General features: G+C 49.8%; 2 protein-coding genes across 4 annotated transcripts in view; one reads left to right on the plus strand and one right to left on the minus strand.

Annotated features, from left to right (window-relative positions):
* Positions 1 to 4758: 4758 nt before the first annotated feature.
* On the minus strand, positions 4759 to 19158 carry LRRC75B (leucine rich repeat containing 75B). Its single transcript, XM_031592315.2, has 4 exons — positions 18135 to 19158; positions 14583 to 14711; positions 12308 to 12420; positions 4759 to 6384 (listed from the first exon to the last, which is right to left on the minus strand). Exons 1-4 carry the CDS (start codon positions 18804 to 18806, stop codon positions 5862 to 5864), a joined length of 1437 nt encoding a protein of 478 aa, XP_031448175.2. The 5' UTR covers positions 18807 to 19158; the 3' UTR covers positions 4759 to 5861.
* GGT1 (gamma-glutamyltransferase 1) overlaps positions 6989 to 20459 on the plus strand; it is a 41488-nt gene continuing 28017 nt past the window's right edge. For 2 of the 3 annotated variants that reach the window (XM_090120940.1, XM_090120942.1), the window contains exons 1-3: positions 6989 to 7070; positions 7450 to 7554; positions 16406 to 16468. The gene's annotated coding sequence lies outside the window, so the exon portion shown is untranslated. Of the gene's footprint in view, positions 7071 to 7157; positions 7174 to 7449; positions 7555 to 16405; positions 16469 to 20459 lie in introns of those variants that run through there. The other variant, XM_090120941.1, reaches the window with a different exon arrangement.

The raw sequence follows: 20459 nt of genomic DNA on the forward strand, positions 1-20459 counted from the left end.
ATTGGATACTGTGCTGAGAGCACCTTGCAGTTCACTTTGTCCAGGTACAAGCAAAGATGATGATTAGAGGATTATTCTTATTCATAGCCCTCCTTTCAAGAGACTTGGTTCTGTTTTCATGGGGTGGGGAAGCCTCTTTCTCTGCCCCACCTGGCAGAGGAGAACAAACCTCAGCAACAGAAATGTGCACTGGCTCTGTTTACACGTTTTGAATGTGTTGAGTGCAATTAACATCTGTAATAATCAAGGAAAAGATAATAATCAAGGAAAAGGTAGGAGCCATCAGGATTGTATATTTGAGGAGAGGGAAGGTCTGGGGGGGAGGAGAGGGAGGACTGGCAGTACTCCTGGCCCTCAGGAGACACACTGTGCAGCTGAGAATGTGACAATGCATAAACTCATGTGGTGGCATTTGAAGTTGCTCACTGATGTTTTTACAGCCCTCTAAAATCTGAAGTAGATGGCAAGATGAATAGGTTTTTGTTTTAGTGTTTTTTCTTCTGACTTCATCCACCTGAGGGATGGAAATGAACTGTGGAGACTCTGACTCTTCTGTAACTAAAAAAGGCATTGCTGTTTGCTGCTTCACAATTGAATAAGCTCCTTTCTACATCTCAAATATCTCTAAAATAGCTCTACAGCAGGCTTTTTTGTTTTTTTTCCTTCACAGAGCTCAGTTATCAGCCAATATCAAACCTCTTTGAAGAGCACTGTAAAAAGCTGCCCCTCAGAGGCCCCTCCAGAGCCAGGGAGGAGTGTGCATCATCTTGGCTGCAGCCCTCACCTTTTGCTTTTGAGGACAGCTTGGCTGCTGCTCTGTGGTTTGGGGAATGCACATAGAGGAAATGCTGCTTTCTCCTTTTCTCTGGGTATTCGTTAGGATGAGCTCTCTTTGTTTTGCCTTTTTGCTACAAACTTTCTTTAGTTAATAAGCCACATTTGACACAGAGTAAGTGGGTGAAGCTCTAGGGAGCTCATTAGAGTTTTTCATATCAGAATTTGACTGCCAATACATGAAGTCTAATCCTAACCCTAGGCTGAGATTTGTGTCGCAGGATGTGCTGAAGCCTCTGGCTAGGGCTATGTACAGGGAGGGCTCTGGCAGCCCTCACTTCTTGCTTTGCTTTCAGTGTTTCCATTGCCTCTTTTTTCAGACACAGCCAGCCCTTCCCCTATGCTGATGCTGAAACAAGTGGCAAAACACCTACCCTGTTTTCTCTGCAGTGGGGCAGTGTGCTTAGAGAGAAATTGTGTGTTTGAGGCCTGGGTTCATTTCTGCTTGGTGAGGGATGGCAGGAACAGCAGATAAGAGCCTGGTTTGCACAGGTACAGGGAAATCCTCCCCCAGATGGTCCATATCAGAGATGAGGGATGGACATAGTCAGGGCTGAGACCCAGAGGGAAGGTAGCTTGCTGCTGGAGACCCAGCCTCTGAAGATCTGGTGGCATGTCAGAATCATTCCTTGGTATCCTTCATCTCATTGCCTTTCAACTGTAGCTTTTAAAAAACAAAACTTTCTGCCCAAAAAAGTTGGTAAGATGTGCAGTTGGTTCTGACACCAGCACTTACTGCCCTCTCTAGCCATATCTGCTAGTTCCAGGCAGGGCTCCTGGGCTGGGCCCTGCTAATCTTAGGGTTATCTCTGCTGCGTGAACCTGGGGGTCTGCAGAATAAAGGAAGAGCTTATCAGTTGCGAGAGAGTTCAAATAAAGGCATGCACACCAAACTTGGCTCCACAAACCAAAAGACTTCATGGGAGCAAGAACAAAGCTCCACTCAGCTGTCTGACATGGAGCTGCTGCTGGTACAGGGAAATGCTTTTTTCTGTTTTTTTTTTTTTTTAACGTGGCCACGTTCATGCTCACTGAGACTCCTCATGTTTCACAGGAGTTATGCTGATTGAATGAAGCCTGTGTAGTTGTTTAGACAGCTTTCCAAATGCTTTCCATCGTTGTATCCAACGTGGGGCATATTGCCTCAAAAATGGACTGGGAGGAATAATCCTCACTAAGTGCTGGAAGTATCTGGTGGTAGACAGAATGATCTGTCTCTAAAGGCAAATGCTGAATGCTTTTTTGCTTGCTTTCATAAGAGGAAACAATGTGAACTTTGGTAACATTGTCAGCAACTGTCCACTAAGGAGCCTGTCAGTCTTCCCAAAGAGTGCAAACTCCATTACTCTCTGAGCACTTATCATGAGAAATGTATTATAGACTGAAAAAAAAGAGCTTAGTTCGTGAGGGAAGGAAAGCCCTTGACAGATTCTGAAGTGTTTGAAATAAAAATAGGTCAGACAAGCCCATGCTTCCAGCTGCGTTTGCATCCTTAACTCGACAAAACAATTACAGTTACTGGATGGAGTCACAGGGGGGCAGGAGGCCCGTGATGACCCCTCTGCTGAGCATCTTGCTACCAGGAGCATTCTAAAGTAATTACTCTGTGTTTTTAAGTCGGTGCTGTATAAAATAAAGGATAAGGGAGTGAGGAAGGTGTTGACCAGCTAAGAAAAAAGGGAGCAAGTATATTTCTGATTAAGACCCTGAAAAGTTTTGGTCTATCCTTTCTTCTTCTGCCATCTGGCACCCGTGGCCTTATTTACCTGTGGTGCTGCTCAGTGTCCCCACGTTTGAGCAAAGCTGTGGCTGGGCTTTGTGAGTTGCCTGCCTGACACTGTGCAGAGTCCCAGCTGACTGCTTACTGTAAGTGGCTGTCTCCCTTGGCCCTGAGAGTGTGCAGGAGGCTGCTGGGCCAGGTAGGAAACTCCTGACTGTTTGCATCCTGCATGGAGAGAAGGGGAGGCTGCTAACCTGTGAAATGATGGAGGTTGGCCTGGTGCACAGCTGAAGTTACAGCCCAGCAGCAGCAATTACACTGCTGAGGAGAGTACTCAGTATGGCAGGGGTCTGTCCCTCCTGCTGTGCTATCCAGCTCACTGCAAGGCAGGCATCCCCTGATTTAGCAGCACAACAAAGCTGGTCCCTCTGGGTAAGTAGCAATGAGGAGACTTGTACCAGCAGCTCATCCCTTTAATCCCCTTTGAGAGCCCTGAGCTTTCACATTCTGTGCAAGGAAAGGCTCGTTTGTGTTGCATTCTCCTCTCTGGTTTGTATCTCCCTGTAGCATTGCACTGGGGTGTTTCCCAGCTCTGGGGCTGGATGCACAGTGCTGTGCTCCTTGGAGTCCTCTACCTGTGAGTGCCGTTGGGAGCTGACAGGGAACAGCTGGATGTGCTGTGAGCATTTGTCCACAGCTATTAGAGCTGATCCAAGAGGCACTGCTGGCTTCCTAAACCAAGACCTCAACATTTGCATATGCATGTATTTATTCACAGCCAGTTCTCCGTGGGGAAGTTTCTATGGCAAAGCAACCAAGTGCATATGGAGGAATAAGCACCAGTCCCACAGCTGCTTGGTTTAACCAGTCTGTTTCAAGCCATGCTTTATCTCTTGCTCCTGTAGCTGCCAATAGCACAGAATTCCCTTGCAAAGGGCGAAACATCTCCATCCTGCTGATCAGCATGGCTTGGACCCAAAAGGCTACTCACAGCAGGGCTGGAAGTGGTTGGGGCTGAGCCAGGACTCTGCAGGAAGAGCTGTCAGTGGTGGGCTGCACGCTGGGGGTCCTGTCTTGTTTCTGAAGGGTTCTTCTATGATGGAAAAACTGTGAAGATGCCTCGATACAGAGCCTTGCAGGCAGTGCTCCGAGATGGAATGCTCAGCACCCCGCTTCCTCTTTCTAGATTTGCCACTGACTCACCAGGCAGCACTGAGCCTTCATTTGAATGCTTCGTGCCCGAGTTTTCTTCTTGGCAGAGACCACTGCTCTGCTCAGACTGCAAGGGTTTAAGCAGATCCTGCTGCCATTTGAAATGCTTTTCATTTTTGCTGAAGGATATTTTGGAAGGAAAAGAAGAAAAACTAAATATGATCTTTTCCACAACAGGGGAGGAAAGAGATAGCAGAAGGAGAGGGAGAAATTGAGTTGTAACAAGAGAGGCCGGTGGTGACCTCTGAAAATGGCAGAGCCTTTCCCAGTAATGGGAGCAGCTGCTTGAGAAATTCTCTTTTGCCTTCCATAAGACAATCTCATGCCCCCAAACACAGCCCTTTGCCATAGAAATTACTCCACAGATCCAGCGGTGAGAACTGTAGGGAGCACAAGCTCCTTTACCTCCTTTGGTTGCACAACAGCCTGGCTATGTTATAGCACTGCTTCCCACCCTCATTCCAACCATGTCCTGGTTATCTCAGGGCCTTTTCTCTCTCATCTCCATTGTGATGGGCAACTAAGACCAGCTAACTCCTGCAATATCAGGTTGTAATACTTGTCCCAATGTCTGTAAAGCCATCTTTCTTCCTTGGGTAACTTTTGGTACTGAGAGATGTGTTTTAGTGGGCACAGTGAGGATGGGCTGATGGCTGGACTAGATGATCTTAGAAGTCTTTTCCAACCTTTATGAGTTTATTATGAGGCTCTTGGCAGCTGATCAGAAATACTGATACCATCCAGTGCCCTCACTCTTCATCCAAAGGGGATAAATCACTCAGCATCACCAATCTGCTCTTGCAACACCTTGAGAGGTCAACAAGGAGCATGAAAGAATTGTCTGTTTCACACTGATCTGTGTGCTCAGGATATGAGTTTCTTTTATGTGTTGAGACTCCCAGAGAGATTCTTTCAAAAATCAGGTTGCAGTGACTGGGCTGCTGGCTCAGCATGGTAATAACACAGATACTCAGACCCGATGGTGCTTTACACTCATGTCCAAGAGAACCGTTTATTGAGTTTACACAGAACGTGAGCAATGTGGAAAACACTAGAAATCTTGCATCACTGGTTTGGTTTTGGACAGCATTGGAAATGACAATGCAGCTGCTCACATCATGTCAGTATTACGAGGTATGCAATATGCAATAAGGAGCCAAAGCTTTGCACTTTAGCTTAGGAAGTGCCCACCTCTGGCACATTCACTGCTTGCTCCTCTAGTGTCAGTAAAGCACTTAGCTGTCTGATGCTCCTTAATTTCACTTGAAACTTGTAAGTCGTGTACAAAACCACAGTTTTTAAACCAGTCCTTTTAAACCACAAGACTATTTTCCCCTTCCTTTTCAATCCCTGGCCTTCCCACCCCATGTCATCTCATCCCATCCCCCATGCTCCCACCAACACATACCTCCTTCCCCTCCCTCTCACCCCAGTCACACAACAAATATCCTGATGCTGCAGTTCCAAGCCATGTGTCCGCCCCAGCCTATGCAATCCGATGGTCTCTGACCAAGTCCCTTTGTTCAGACATTAATACAAAACACACAATGGGGGGGAAAAAAAAAGCAAAACAAAAAGAGCCAGACACAAGAGGGAGACACTGCCGGGCTCCAGCTTTGGCCTCTGAGCCCTTCAACGAAGCTCCACAACAGCTAGGCTCTTGGGGTACCTCCTTTCACACTCAAGACTGCAGGTCCCAAGCTTTCCAAGGTGCCTAGGAAAAGAAGGAAAGGAAGTAAACTACAAGCCTGTTTCTGTTTTAGGTTTCCCCCCCATCACTTTCCCTCAACCCAATGGCTGCTGGAAGAAATGGTTGACTCCGACAGGTCTTCCAGTCAAAAGCCCAGCCTGGGGACCAGCTTTGCTGTAAGTTCCTCTCCGTAACGTGGGTGATGGGTTTGGCAGCGAGGGGAGGGAGCAGAGCACATTTTGGGGAACAACAGGCTTTGTCTCACAGCAAACTGGGGGGAGATGTCAGGGAAGGTGAGAGAAAAGTGCCGAAGGAAGCCGGTCAAGCTGGCCCTCTGCTTGGTGTTTGGACTCAGAACTGCTCCTTAGGGTGGCTTCAGTGTGCCAGAGCCGGCTCGTTGTCCAGTCACCTCTCGCAGCCCTGCTGAGGGACAGCGTGCCGTGGGGTGCTCCCCGCTTCCTCATCCTCCAGCCGGCCGCCCTCCTGCCCACTGGGGATCTCTGGGTCACAATCGAGAGCCTCATAAATGGTTGGCAGCGTGGTCTGCTGGCTGAGGCGCTTGCGCAGGCCCACGAGCAAAGGCTGAGGCATGGACGAGACATCCACGTTGTTGCCGAGGTCTACCCAAGCCAGGCAAGGGAACTTGTTCATGTCCTTCATGGTGTCAGTCAGCTCCTTCATGGTCGCTCGCGTCAGTCGGTTGCCGTTGAGGGAAAGGTGGGTGAGCTTGGGCAGCGCCCAGAGGAAGGGCAGCAGCAGGCGCACCATGTCGTCGTTCAGCTCGGTGAAACTCAGGTCCACGGAGGTGAGGTGGTCCCCGTTGTTCTGAAGGTAATAAGCCATGCGGTGCACATCCCGCATGGTCAGAGGGATCCCGGACAGATCCATGGAGCCCTGGCTCACCTTCTTCTGCAGGCTGTTCTTCAGGCTGGGGGTGGAAAGAGAGAGAGAGAGGAATGACACACACAGAGCAGAGGAGGGCTCATTAAGAACATTCTGCAAACAGAAAGTGGAGCTTGGTTTGTTAACAGGCGTGAAGTTTGCACCATGCCTCTGGGCAGGTTGTGTGCTGGGGCTTTCCTGTGTCTTCTCTGCACTTAAACTCCTCAAGAACTGGCAAACCGTATCACTCTGAATTCTTTCACTAGTACATTTCAGAGGGTTTGTCTGGATGTGTACATACAGGTGTTCATGCATGGACAGCAGAAATACACATGGCAAGCAAAGCTTCCATATGCGCTGGTTTGCAATGTGTCTGAGCTGTTTTTCACCACCTCTCCAGGTGAATGCTGTGGTCTGTTGCAAACAAATCATGCTGCAGTAGACCGGTGTTAAAAGGCTGAGAAATTGATATTTTGTCAGGAAAAACAATCTGTGAGCAAACAGCATTCCAGGAATGGATTTACCACGTCCCTTTAAGAGCCTTCCCCAGCATCCCTCACCTGTAGCTGCTGGTTTGGATCTTGGTGGTCAGCAAATCACTGGGGATGTGCTGCAGCTGTGAGGAGGTGGGCAGGGCAGCAGGGTGCTGAGAGCAATCTAGAGAGATCTGCTTTCACCTGTAGCTCTTGTTGTTTGCCAGGGGAGCAGAGCAAGGAGGAGGAAGGCTGCAGGGTAAGCAAAGCTGTGCTACAGGGTTTCAAAATGAGTGGGACGTGGAGTTCTGAGGTGGATTGTAGGTCTGTGGGAGTGCTGTGAGAAGTGGAAGCTGTGGGAGGTGATGAGGCTGTGTTGTGGGATTGAGTGGAAGTGTGTGTTGGTGTAATGTGAGAGCTTACTGCCTTAACATAAATGATGTTAGCCTTGCTGTCCTTACAGATGCAGCTAGCTTTAAGGATATTGGAGCTCTACTAGGATCTCCACTTACTCATATGCTCAGTGGGTGTAGAAGTGCCTTGTTGGGGTTGGAACAGGGGTTGGGGTTGGAACAGGTTGGGGTAAGAACTAACCACCAGTATGAAGATGCCCATTCTTCCTATCTGGCTGCCTGTAGTGTCCTGCACAGCTGCAGCACAGCCAGTCCCTGGGAGCGACGGTCACACAGGGATGTGCAGTTTCCTTGGAGAAGGCTGGAGCACCACAGGAGCTGCTGTGGCAGGTGAGAATGCCTCTGCAAACTTCAGTGTTTCCAGGTCCTTTCCCCATTGTGGGGAGGATAGGATGCTGCCCTTAATGCTCTTCTTTGTATACAGTTTGTGGTATTTCAGAAACATCAGCACCTGATAATCTCTCTGAATATGTGATAACACAAATGAATAACTATGCATTAGTGCATCTGTTGACACTGTGTGGATGCATTTAACACTGCTGCAGTCCCATGAAGGAGCATGAGGAGGAAATGACCTCATGGGCTGCCCTGTCTGTTCTACAGCCCACAAATTCCTGCTCTCTGGGTTTGGTAGTGCTTTGTTCTGGCTTTTTCTATACATCCTTGTGCTTCTGGAGGGAATTCACTGTGCGAGGCTGAGGCTGTATCTAATGTATTTAATGAGTTCTCATGGTAGAAAGCTGTAGCAGTGTAGAATAACTTGCATTCAGACCTAAAGGTTTCAAACAGCCTTATGTCTGCTCTTTATGTGACCTGGGCCACCCCTCTGTGGACCACGAGAGGAGCAAGAAGATGTTTGTGCAGCAGCTGATAAAATGCCAGGCTTATTTCTAGGGGAGGGGATCATCTAATATCCTCTAATTTCTGCAAGTAAAATAGGCTTAAAGGATAGCTTCAATTGAAGGTGCTTTTTTCTTTGTGTGAGACAAAACAGCTATTTAGTGACATGGCTCTGGATGCCTGTGGGATTTGTAGGCGGAGGGCTGCGAAGTGCTGGAGGCTGGATTAGCCTTGTGCTGCTGCAGCTGGTGCTGCATGCACATCTATAATTGTCAGGGTTTGCAACCAGCAAGGATCTAGACCCTGGATGCAGGGAAGCAGATGGTGTTTGTATTCTCTGCAGTAAGTTTAGAGGGGAAACGTTCTCTGTGATGCTGGAGGATCAGCTTCAAGTGAGGATGCAATGTGAGCAAGAAGCAAGGTGATCTGCAGCCTGACCCCACAGCCTGCATGGAGCTGTGTGCAGCATGCAGTGAGGAACAGTGCCTGCCATCCCTAAGAGATCAGTGCCATTCAACTTCTTCCTCATCAGTTAAGCTCTTTAGTGGCTGTGATAGCTCCTTCTTGTTGCTCTGTTGAGACTTGCAGCAGATCCAGTGGTGCTTGGCATCCTGTTGTGTTGTAGGTCTTGAAGGAGTTTGTTCAGCATCCTGGAAATGGAGTGTCTTTGCCCTGTCTTCACACTAGGGGAAGCAGAGACTGGGAGGAAGTGGTAAGAGCCAAATAAGATTTCAGTAATGAAGGATGCCTATTAGTCCCTGTCTGTATCACTGGGGAGTTACCAGCTTTCTCCCTCTATGCCTCTTATTTTTCTTTAATTTGCCTCCAAAACTTCATGTTCAAAGTTTTCTTGGTGCTCCCAGCGCTGTGCATTCCCTCCTTCATTAACAGGCACTGCCAGAGGTGGCTAATTAACCACGAGTCGAGTGTTTCTTTGCTGTTCCTCCTTGCACAGAGCCTAATGGCAGGCATGTCTGGATGGCTCCTCTGCCAGCGACTTAGGGGATGAGCTCCGGGCTTTTTAATTGCCTACTTAGCATAATCTGCTTGCCTTTGCTTCCTTGTGGGCCAGGGTGCTGCTTTGAAAGTCTGGCTTCAGCTGCTTCTGGTGAGACGAGAGAAGCCTCAAGAGCACTAAGTTAAACAAACCCAGTCCCAGCTGTTCTTGTACTTGCATCTGATTCTTACCATGTGGCTTTAGTTAACTGACTGGTATTCTCTAACTTGGCTTCCTAACTCAAAAGCAGAATGATGGTGAACATTTCCTCTGTTGCATAAAGGAGAAATGGGAGCTCTACTTAATATTCATCTCATGCCGTGTGAAGGCTAAGATCTAATCTGCCAGAGCTGTCATCTATTGCCCTGACTGATGTTCTCAAGAAGAAATAAAAAGACCCGAAGCCCTTTAGAGATGCTTCCCTGCAGTCTTCTAGACACAAGTGCTTTCATTGCATTTTTAAAGTGCATCTAATGCTGCAGTGTCTGGGCAGTGCACATCAATAAATGAGAAATGGAGCAATGAGCCCAGAAGGAACACTCGGTTCCCCACCCAGCTTTAGATTAGCCAAGATGTTACAAAATGCAATTCACTCAGGCAAATGTTAGTTCATCACCCATAGTGTGATCTGTGGAAAAAGGAAACCTGGATGTATGCAACCAAGAGTAACTAACTCCATCTGCACAAACGCCTTTATTCTTCCAGAACAGGTTACTGGGTGGGAAACTGGGGCTATATTTTCTGCATCAGAAACACCCTGCTTGTAAAGATTGCTCTGTTTTCTGCCTGCATGTTTTATGGGTTCAGGTTGGATCCCTTGCACTGAAGAGAGGCACTGAGCAGCCAGCTCTGAGTGCAATGCTAGTAGATGTGCAAGGCTCCCCAACCCAGCTGTGCCAAAACAGTTCAGTCATCATCTATAGCTTCTTAATGGCAGTACTAGACTAAAGTGCAGCCCTTCAGACAAAGGCTGCATTGAACTGATACCCCTTCCACTCTGAACTGCAGTCTGCTCTGGCTTTGCCCTTGAAAAGTAATATACACTCTGGGTCCAGCCCTCTTCTGAAGGATAACATACAGTCCTGCAGTGCTGAGCTACAGGAGCTTTGAGATTTGACAAAAACAGCTGTGTCTTAAAAATCTACATCTGTCAAAACATTGCAAAAGGGTTCTTGATAGTCTAAATAACCCAATGTCCACATTGAGAAGACTTAACCTGTTTCTCTTTACGTTGTAAACATCAGTTTATGGAAGAGAAGCTGGAGTTGTACAGCACCCTGGAATGTGATTAGTCATCTTTAATGAGCTGAACTATATAACTGTAAAGCAGTGCTGTAACTGAAGTCCCATTAGGATGCAAGAAGCTGACAACTGTGTAGTAATGTCGTGCTGGTCCTTGCTGAGGGAAAGTTATCCTCCCGTTTGTAGGCTTCTTACCTGAAAACCCCCAATAAATTCCTCAAGAGCTCAGCCTTGGTGTTTGCTCAGGCAGCCTGCCCAAGCAGCACCATCAGGTGAGACACAGGATGTCAGCTGGGAGCTACAGACTCGAGACAGATATGTCAGGAAAGGAGAATGGAGCCCTTTGTTTTCAGTGTAGCAAACCTGATTATCACCTGAGCAGCTGAAATAGTCTCTTTGGGTGCATGAACAGCTGAGACACTGCTAACCTGCCAAGAACCCACTAGTTCAGATGCAGGAGGGGATCTGTCTTCCAGCATCGTCTGTGACAATTTAATCAGAGAAACCAGAGACAGCCTGGGCTGGATCTTCCCTCCTTACTTCAGCTGCTGTTGCATTCAATCTGCTGCTGTAAGATTTCTTCTTCCATGTTTCTCTGTGGATTCTGTTTCTGGCCTGGGGTGTTCATCTGGTAAAAGCTGCTCTGATGGCAATTTGTGGCAGCCTGATTTTGCTTCTAGAAGCAGGGCCAGGGCCTGTATTACAGTCACTTTAGAGGAATGGCTCTGCAGGGAAGGCACCGAGGACAGAGCAACCTGTGCTCGATTCTGTGATTCAATTCTGTTGTGTCCTCTCCCTATGAGATTCATTGCACCTTTACTGTGGTCACAGCCCCTGGTTAAAAGCATCAGTGTTAAAGGTGGTAACAGAAGCAGGTAGGACCTATGGCTTTAGTGGGGGGGTGGTTAAGAAAAGAAAGATGTGCTTGTCTGAAAGTTCTCACAGGGTGTTTTGCTAACAGTCTCTGAGGGATCTGGTTGGGCTCAATGTGTGTCTAAAATAAGACTGTTCCTGCATGATGGAAATGTGATTGGTCCTTAGCAGCCTTTGCAGTTCCAGTTATCCTGGGATCATTCTGTATTGAAACAGGAGTGCTTGAAGACATTTATCTCATTCTTTCTACTTCATCAATTCATGGGTAGCTCAGGTTTGTACTTACAACAACTGGGAGTGGATGGGGATGTGACTTAGAGTTAGTTTCTACCCTACAGGTTTGTTACTTGTTGGTTACTGCTTGAGTACAGTGTGTCCTTTCCATCTCCCAAACCACATCTCTGTAGCAGCCCGATTGTAATTAAAACCTGGCAGATGCTCCCTGTTGTCTGTGTGGCTGAACTTGCTAATTATCCTCTGGACCCATTTGGCACATTGCCAGAAAGTGGAAATTGCATTTCAGAAGGGATGAGTTGGGTTCTGTATCAGATCCATGAAAGCCCAAGCCCAGAGGATCACAGAGGCAAGGGAATATGTTTTCTGAACAATCCCAGATTTCCACTGGAGATTAGAAATGCCTTCAGAAGTCTTGCTGCTATCCATGTACTTCTTACAGGACCTTGAAGGCAGAAAGGTACAAGGCAAGGGCAGGAGTTCAGACAGAGGTCAGAGTGAAATGCTCTATAGCAGATGGCAGGAAGCAGAGAATACAGATCAGTTAAAAACAGCCTGGCTGGACAGAATACAGCCCTGATATCTCCAAGTGAAACACCAGTTCCTTGCTTTTGTTACCAGCAGCAGCCAAAGATGCCAACTCTACAGGTGCCTTTTGCCACAAACCATAAACTGGTTCTTCTCCTGTTTTTCAGCAAGAAAGTGCTGCTGTTACATATTCAAATTATTCTGCTTTATTCAATACCCTGCAGCTGTGTCCGGGATGTGTGTCTGCAGGGCTGCCAGCTTACAGTGCTTGTGGGGCTGCATACCTTGCAAGTACTGCTGTCTCTGCTGCCTTAGCACTGTGGCAGCAGGACTGATTTTGATGCACTTGAGAGAGACTGAGGAACTTACCACATCTGGGACTTCCTGCGGGGCATGCCATGCCGGTGCCATTTGGAGTGTGGGGTCAGGTGGTAGATCAGCTGCCTGCAAATCCTGTCTGAGGACTTCCAGGGGTCGTATTCCTGCAAGCAAAGGGATAGTTTAGGCTCTGTGTGCTGCTGCAGAACAGGAGGAAAAGGGTGGGAGGTGGGAAAGGGACTGGGTGATAGTGAAGTGTAGGACTGTATACGAGAAAAGATGGAAAAGAGGATGAAAAAGGAATGGCTGAAAGGTTGGAGATGTCTCTGCAACACAGCATGCACTTCTGGGGTGTCAGGAAGAATCCCAGCCCAGCATTTTCCTGCCTTGAGAGGGGAGTAGGGCTGCAAACCTGGACTCTTCTTCCTTCCCATGCTCAGCTAGGAGATGCTGGAACAAGGAAGCAGCCAGGTCCCAGCACTGCACCTTGCCTCTTTGCAGTTTGCTTTTCTCCTGGAGGTCTGAGTTTGGGAGCTTCCCAACAACAGCAGTTCCCTCCAGCCCTTGCAACAACTAACTCAGCAGCACCGAGGTGGCTGCAGCTCTCCTGAGTTTCTTTTTGCATGCATTCTCCATCTCTGTGACTTTGAAAGCATCTCTCTTCTCCTGGTGAAGCAGAATGACAAATGGCAGCTGCTAGAGGTTGGGATTTCTGCCTCCTCTGTCATACAGACACCTGCATTCCTATTCCTCAGCCCTCCAGCCATAGTGCAACATGTGCATTTAGGGATTTGATAGGTAAACACATAGTAAAGCTGTCAGAATGTACCCTAACTTCCTTATTGCAAGCAGTTAAAGTGCTGTACTGTGGGCCAACAGCTGCATGGTGACTCTTCTAAGCAGTCCCTGAATCAGCTGAGCATCCCCAGGATGCACTGCCAGCACGTGGCTGCTTTTTTTGTGCCAAATCAGGAGAAATCCCAGCCTGTGCTCAAGAGAGCATTTCTTGATCCACCCCAGTTCACTTGGGGAGCCCAAGGGACTGGCATTAGGTGCCCTGTCCCAGACTGCTGCTGCACTGGCAAAGTGGGTGCTAGCAGCCTGATGCCACCTCCAACAGCAGGTGAACACCAGGCTTCATGACAGATGTTGGCACAGTGCCCTGTGAGTGTTTGCTGGCTCACAGTTGAGAATTACCCTCCTGTTCCCTCCGTGTCCTCGCTGATGTAGTTCTCTGCTGGAATTACATCATGCTCAGCCTTTTGCATGTAAGGCTGTTGCAACTGCTGGGTGCTCAGCTGGGGTCAGAGGGAGGGATGTGGGGTGCTGGGGCTTTCCACCCCCCCCCCCCAAATCATCTCCTGTGGGGTAGATCTTATCTACACAATGGTAGACATGGCATTTCATTTAAGCACATGTGCATGTAAGGCATGGAAGTAGAGGAGAGGGATGTATGCAGGTGCACAAAAATCAGTGTGTTGTCTGCTGGGCAGGGCAATGTCCCCTTGTGTCACTTTCACTGCTCAATGAGATGAGCAAGATTTGGTTAGGAGGTATTTAGATGCTTATATTTGGATAATAATTACCCTTGAAAAGATTTTTCAGGCTGTCTTACAGCTGCAATGAGGATTAGAATGCTGCTAATTTGCACCAGGCTCTCAACATACTCCCCAGGGCACCATTGCCTGCTCTGAGCTGCGTGTGCTTAATAGCTATCTTTGCATAAGTTCACTCTGTTGCCCTCTCTATAAAGCAAACATGACACCTGCTGAGCCCGATGAGTGAACGGATGGTGCTTGTGGTGGTAAAGGGTAACAGCTGTAGGTGCTGGTGTTGCTGTGGGATGTAGTGCTGTGTTAGGGCTCTCAGGGATCTTTATCATGTGATAAAGCCTTAGAGAGGGGTTCTTGTCCTTCTCCCAGAGTCACCAGCTTGGGCAGAAGTGTGGGGATCTCTGTACCTCCATAAACACCTCTTCCCAATGGCTAGCTTGTGGGGGTGTGCCATTGTATATGGCAACACTGCCTTCCCCATCATATATTTTTATCTGGCACATGTCCTTACAACCAAGTCTTTTGTTGGCAACATGAGTAATTCCCTGACTTTTGTGCCCATAACCTCTCTCTCCCCCAACTGCAATCGTGTTCCAAAGTTCTTCTAACTGATTTCTACAGATATGTGCACATCCTTGCATGCTCTACTGCTCCAAGGATGCATGCTGGCTGGTTCTGGAGAACCACCCAGCTTGATCCACCTCCTCATCTGAGCTCTTTCTGCATCAGTGCCACGCTGTAAAGTGTCCACTGAGCTAAAGGGGAGGATTCACCTTTTTGGGACACTGTAGGTCTCTAGCAAGGCTCATCAGCAGGTCATGGGAGATGGGATCCACCAAGTTGAGGAAGGTTGCATTTTTGTAGAGGACTTCATTGAGGAATGTTCCTTCCAGTCCCAGGTCCTATAAAAACAAACAAACAAACAAAACAGGCATAAAGCTGAGCATCTTGGGAAGAAGGATCATGGATACTCACTTGGCAATACTCTGAGGACAGAAAAATACCCCAGCAACAAAAAAAGTAGAACAAGAAGGCTGGGATGTAACTGGGATGGTGCTGAGTTGGATTCAGTTGTTGAGGAGGGCTCAGCTGAGGGAGGAAATGAGTCCTTTGCCCATTCTGCATGCTGCTGCCAGGAGAAATGAATAAGCAAATGAGTGCCCCATATGTTCGCACTGCTCCACTGAAAGTGTGCTTCAGGCACCACTCAGGGAAAGATGCACTGAGAACTCTTAGAGAGAAAGCTGGGAGTGTGTGCATGCAGAACCAGCAGGGACAGAGCCGTCATTGGCAAGAGGTGCTGGATCTTAACCCCAAGCAGCAAGCAAAGCTGCTGCTGTAGCCACTCTCCCTGCTCTGTGTATGCTCAGATCAAATTGAGCGGATAGCAGAATGGAGACAAAGATCCTGGCTACAGATGTGATGGAGAAAAAAGCAAGAATAAATCAAATGCTTTACAGCCCCGCCACCGCGTGCACAGCACAAGGAACCAAGGAGCTGGAGCAGTGGGTGAATCCTGAAGGACAGAGGCAGCTGGATATGGGCCAAGGCATCGTGCCAACATCTCCCTTAACCGTAAGGCTTTGGGGAAATGGAGCCTCCCACACAGTGTAGCACAGATAGATGAGGGAAGCTGCCAAGAGGATGGCATGGCTGAGCCTGCAGCAGTGGATGTCAGACTGGTAATTACACTCCCCCAGTTGGAGCTGTGCTGTTAAGTTGGATCTGCATTCCCATTATAAGTTTGCCTTCAAGGGTTTTATAGATAGAAATATTCACTTTGCGTTGATAATCTATAAATTCTGAGCACAGGGCATTTTCTAGTTCTTAGTTGTATTCTTCCCTTACTGCCTCCTTTTCTTTTTCCTGTCCTTCTCTTTTCTTTGGAAAATGCAGTACTGCCCACCCGGGCACTGTGGTGAGCAGTGAGTGTTATGGATCCGGGCCATTCTGTTGGCACAGTGCTCTTATTGGACACTTGGTTGCTGATGTCTCAGCACAGGGAAATCTAGTTGTACTTTTTACTGCTGTTAGTCTGATGCCTCCAGCAGAGTGATGCCCACTCACCAGCAGAAACGGGTCTTTCTCTGGCAGGTGAGTATTTCTCAGGTTGATGTGGACACGTGCAGTGGAGCATCAGAGTGCTGCTTTGCAGAGCAAGCATGCATGAGTGTATTCCTCCTGCTTGCAGTTGTTCTCAGCATGCTGCCAGAATCTCGCATCCCTGTTCAGTAGATCTGCTTGCAGCTTCTCCCTTTATTTAATTACACCTTCCTGATATCCTGGGAGCAATCCACCACCTCTTGGGGCCTGCAGGCCACGAGCTGAGAAGTGCTGGTGGATACAGCGACAGAGTGCAGGGTGGATCTATGGGTCTAGGTGAGGTCTGGCAATGGCAGGAGGCACTCCCAGGAGCCCTGGTGTGCCTGAGTGCATCCCCCCATTCACAGGGTTTGCAGTTCTGGCTCTGGTGTTGCTCTGCCATCTCTGGGGGAGGGAGTGCAAATGCTGTCAGTCTGAGGCTCAGTGATAAGGTATGGTATTAAATATCCTCAGTGCCCACTGGAGTGAAGGAGGTCTCTCTCTCTTGTTACAGATAACAAACAGACCCTTGTCTGGGATGCGTTAACCAGCAACTTGTGAGAGCATTGCTGCTCAGGTAAGCAGTCTGTGTGAGGAGGGACATGCTGGGGACCAAGCTAAGGGCTGAGCTTAGCTGAAGAGTGATGTAATGTTGTGAATAATGAAAGATGCTGATCGTGGTGCTTTGAAGCACTGGACACGTGAGAACTGGTTGTGATTATCTGCCCCCAGCATGGCTGACAGCTGTGTTCAGCCATTGGAAGGTGCCACGCACATTAGCAGCCTTCAAGTACACAAAGAACCGGAGGCATTGTGGGGGTGCTGGATGGGTTCCCATCTCATTTTGTGGAGAAAGGCTGTATTGGGACTACAGGATGTGTGTCCCGCTGTGGTGTTGTCAGCAGATGAACAGAGGGTCACTGTCTTAAGATGGACAGACAGAGATGGGGACAAGGGGAAGTGAGAGGGCAGGGGGCAGAAGAGGAGTGCTCAGCATGTGGTAATTCTGAGTGCAGGGCTGAGCCTGAAAGACACTGGCAGGCTGTGTGGGAAGGAGGGCTCAGCAATGACCCTCCATGGCTCTGTGACTCAGCATCCAAACCCCACTGCTCACAGATGGGGCTTGTGGAGACCTCGAGGTCTGGGAAAGATTTTAGTGTTTCAGCCTGAAGGAGAGGTGCTGAGCGCTACAGAAAATGACATTTTGAGGTTCTGGCCTCTGGCAAACCCTATGGAAGTCGGTTCATGTTAGACTGCCACAGCTGTGAAGAAGAAGAGGCAACCACTGACTTCTTGTAATAACTCTTCTCCTAAATGCCTTTGAGATCTTACTCAGCCCTTGTCTGCCATACACAGGCTTTTTGCTGAGGGTTATCTATGTGCATGCATGGCAAGAGGGCTGTTTGCAGGGCTGGCAACGCTCCTCACGTGAACTCTAAGGCAGTGGGCATGAAAAGCAGAGAGGGAATTTTAATTCCCATAATTTCTTATTCCAAAAAGTGCAGCTCACCAGTAGCTGGGGGCATTGGTCATCCTGAGGCATGCTGCAGAGCCTGGGACTCAGAGCAGGCATTACTGCAGCTGTACAGCATCCCTGAGAGCCCAGCCCTGCTCCAAAGCTCACACCCAAAGGCTGCTGGCTGCTATAGAAGCAACTGGGTGCATTCCCACGATGGAGTGGGTCATCATCTAATGAAGGGACACGATAAGCTGAGAACTGGCAGTGTTCTGTGCCAAATCAGAGGGAGCATTTGTCCCCTGTGCTGTTTATTTCAGAGCTGCCTGCAGTTCGGGGAGGTGAGTTTGCCTGGAAAGTGACAGAGCGATGGAGATGCTCTGCTCCAGCAATGGGGCTCTGCATCCCTTTGGCAGCGTGCTGTCCGTGCGGTGGGGCTCTTCTATGCCTGCATAGCGGCAGACAGAGCCCTGCTCCCTCGAAACACCGATCCCTCTCCCCTCCAGCCGGGCTGCGGGAGGTGGCTTTTCCCTGGGGAGCAGCGCTCCCGAACGCACCGGGAGCTGACGCGGAGGGCTGCGGGTTGGGACGGCTCGGGTACCGCTTTACCTGCCCGCCGTGCTCCCCTCCTCACAGCCTCAATCCCCGGGCGGGGACGGGGGAGGTGGCAGCGAACTACGGGCGGTGTCCCCAGCCCGAACGGCGGCACAAAGAGCCGGGCCCGGCCCCGCACCGCCCCGACCCCTTTGTTGCCCGGAGGTCTGCCCGCCCCGCCCGCGGCTTTTACCTTCCTGAGCAGCCTGAGGATGTGCACGGCGTGCTCCCGCTTGTGTTCTCGGATGGTGGCCTGAATCTCCCGCAGCCACCCCACCCTCCGCACGTAGGGAGCGGGAGAGGCTTTCCGCAGCACCCCGGGCAGCTTCTGCGGATTTAGCAACAACGAAGAGAGGTGGAAGTCGGCACGACCGGAGGGTTCCTCGGCCCCGGAGCTCTCATCCTCCAGGCTGCTCTGCCGGCTCAACCGGGAGCCCATGGCCGCGCCGTTCCGGGCCGGGAGGGCTCCGAGCTCCGAACCGGGGAAGACGCCGCGAGGGGCGGGCGGGGGTCGGCGCTGCCCCGCCCGAATGGCTCCTCCCCGTTTTCCCCCCCCGGCTGCCGCGTTCGGGGGTATCGCGCACCGCCGGCCCCCACCTCCTCTCGGAGGCCGCTCCTCCCTTCTCAGGGTGTGTTCTGCCGAGGGGATCCTCGCTGCGGAAGACAAAGAGAGGAGCGGATCCCTGTCCGCATCCCTCCCTGCATCCAGGAGCTCGGGGGAGCTTTGACCCCGGGCCAACTCTTGGAACGCTGCGAGAGACGGGCGGTGCTTCCGAACGCACCTTTGGGCTGTGGGCAGCCGTTTTCTGTCGCTCTGGTGCTGGAGCAGAGGAGACTGCTTTTGCCCACTGGCAGCCGATAGCATAATTCTGTCCCCTTCCCCACCCGCTGTGGGCAGGAATGTTTTCCTCGTCGCCTCCGTCCCCCGCACGACAAACTTCAGCACGTCCCCAGACCGAAACGCTGCGATCCAACGGGATGTTGAGAAAGCAAAGGTTGGATTCTAGAGCTGAGACTTTACAGGCAGCCGAGTCATGCTCCCAGTATAACCAGCAGCTCAGCCTGACTTCCCGTTGCTGGAGCTGTGAGCTTTCTCTATGCTTAGGATCGCTGTTGGATGCCTGCAGCACACGGAGCCTGGTGTTGGTGGTTGTGGCTGTAGGAGCAGCCTTGGGTTGAGACAGAACCACCTCTGCAGGAATATCTGTTCCTGCAGGTGCTGGGTCCTCATTCTGGGGGATGAGAATGGCTGTGGCTTTTTGCTGTACAGAGCAAAGTTTGCTTTCCTTCTCAGAGCCTCAAATGATGCCTCCTTTGTGCTCTGCTGGTTTGAGCAGAGAAATGGGATGGGGCTGCCCTCAGAGCAGTGTGGCCAATGCATCAGCTTTGCCCCATGTTTATGCATGTCCCCAAGCACAGCAGGTGAAACATGAGGGCCTTTATCGTACTTTTACTCAATTTTTGATCAGAGAAAAGCTCTGACTGTCTCTGTTCATCCCTCCCTACCCAAGCACCTGCTGGAGAGAAACTGGCATCAGCAGATGCTGAGGTACTGCTGAAGCTGACTTGGGCTGATCCCATTTGGAGGGAGAGCTGCTGAGTAAGGGCTGCAGGGTCTGGTTGGAGAGGCCCAAGAGGGGCTGGGTCAGGAGAAAATTGCTGTAAGGTGCAGTGTTAAGGCTGATGGTGATGGATAGGAGAAGACAACCCCTGGCAGGCTGATGGCGATGGGGCTGTGCAGCAGCAGAACGAGCTGCCTGAGCTCCATGCTGCTGGGAGGAGGAACAGCAGGTTTGTAGCCAAGGGATCAGCTCATTGCAGAATGGCTTTGTGTGTCTCCTCCTGTCTGCGTGGTTTAAAAGTGGTATGTGAATAATAGGAGCTAATGAGAAACACAACAGTGCTGGGCTTGGTTTCTTCCCGCATTCTGTCCCACTAGGGACACTTGCACCTCTCATCAGGGCATTGCCTGGCTCCAAACCAAACACAGGTACATATGGCACTGCTGACTGCAGCTGAGCAGGGCACAGTGTGGCTGTTAGAGTTCTCCTAAGAAGTGTCTATTAAGATTGGAATGGGAAAAATACAGAGCAAGCAGAGATCTTCTCTCTATTCGCTCACATTCTGTGCCTCAGACACATCTGCCTGCCATTGTGCTGATGTCCTGTAATGGGGATGTTCTGCTCCAGGGCCTTTGGGACAGGCAAGCAGAGCTCAGGTCCATGCCAGGAGCAGAAGAGTGATGGCTCTGGGTCAGCCCATGGTCTCTCTCCATGAAGACCCTGTATTAGCAAGGGCTGTTGGCGGAGCCTGGAGAGAAGATAACAGGAGGGGTGCAGGTTGCTGTTTCCCTGACTATTGTTCTGACTGCATACCAGGAGATGGGAACATCTGCTTTTAATTACCCTTTGCCCTTTCTGCTTTCCTAAACCTTTTCTGAACAGAAGCAAGCACACACCTTACAGCAGTGTGTTCCAGCACCAGACTGCGTTGTATGCAGAAATATTTGTTCTGAATC

Source organism: Phasianus colchicus, chromosome 18 (assembly GCF_987193195.1).
Source record: "Phasianus colchicus chromosome 18, bPhaCol1.hap1.1, whole genome shotgun sequence".
NCBI lineage: Eukaryota > Metazoa > Chordata > Aves > Galliformes > Phasianidae > Phasianus > Phasianus colchicus.

Coding starts and splice junctions, on each gene's coding strand:
- LRRC75B (XM_031592315.2), bottom strand. CDS start 18,806: ATGCTATCGGCTGCCAGTGGGCAAAAGCAGTCTCCTCTGCTCCAGCAC. Junction 14,712..18,134: donor TCCTCAGGCTGCTCAGGAAG/GTAAAAGCCGCG, acceptor TTGTTTTTATAG/GACCTGGGACTGGAAGGAAC. Junction 6,385..12,307: donor CGCAGGAAGTCCCAGATGTG/GTAAGTTCCTCA, acceptor TTCCACCCCCAG/CCTGAAGAACAGCCTGCAGA.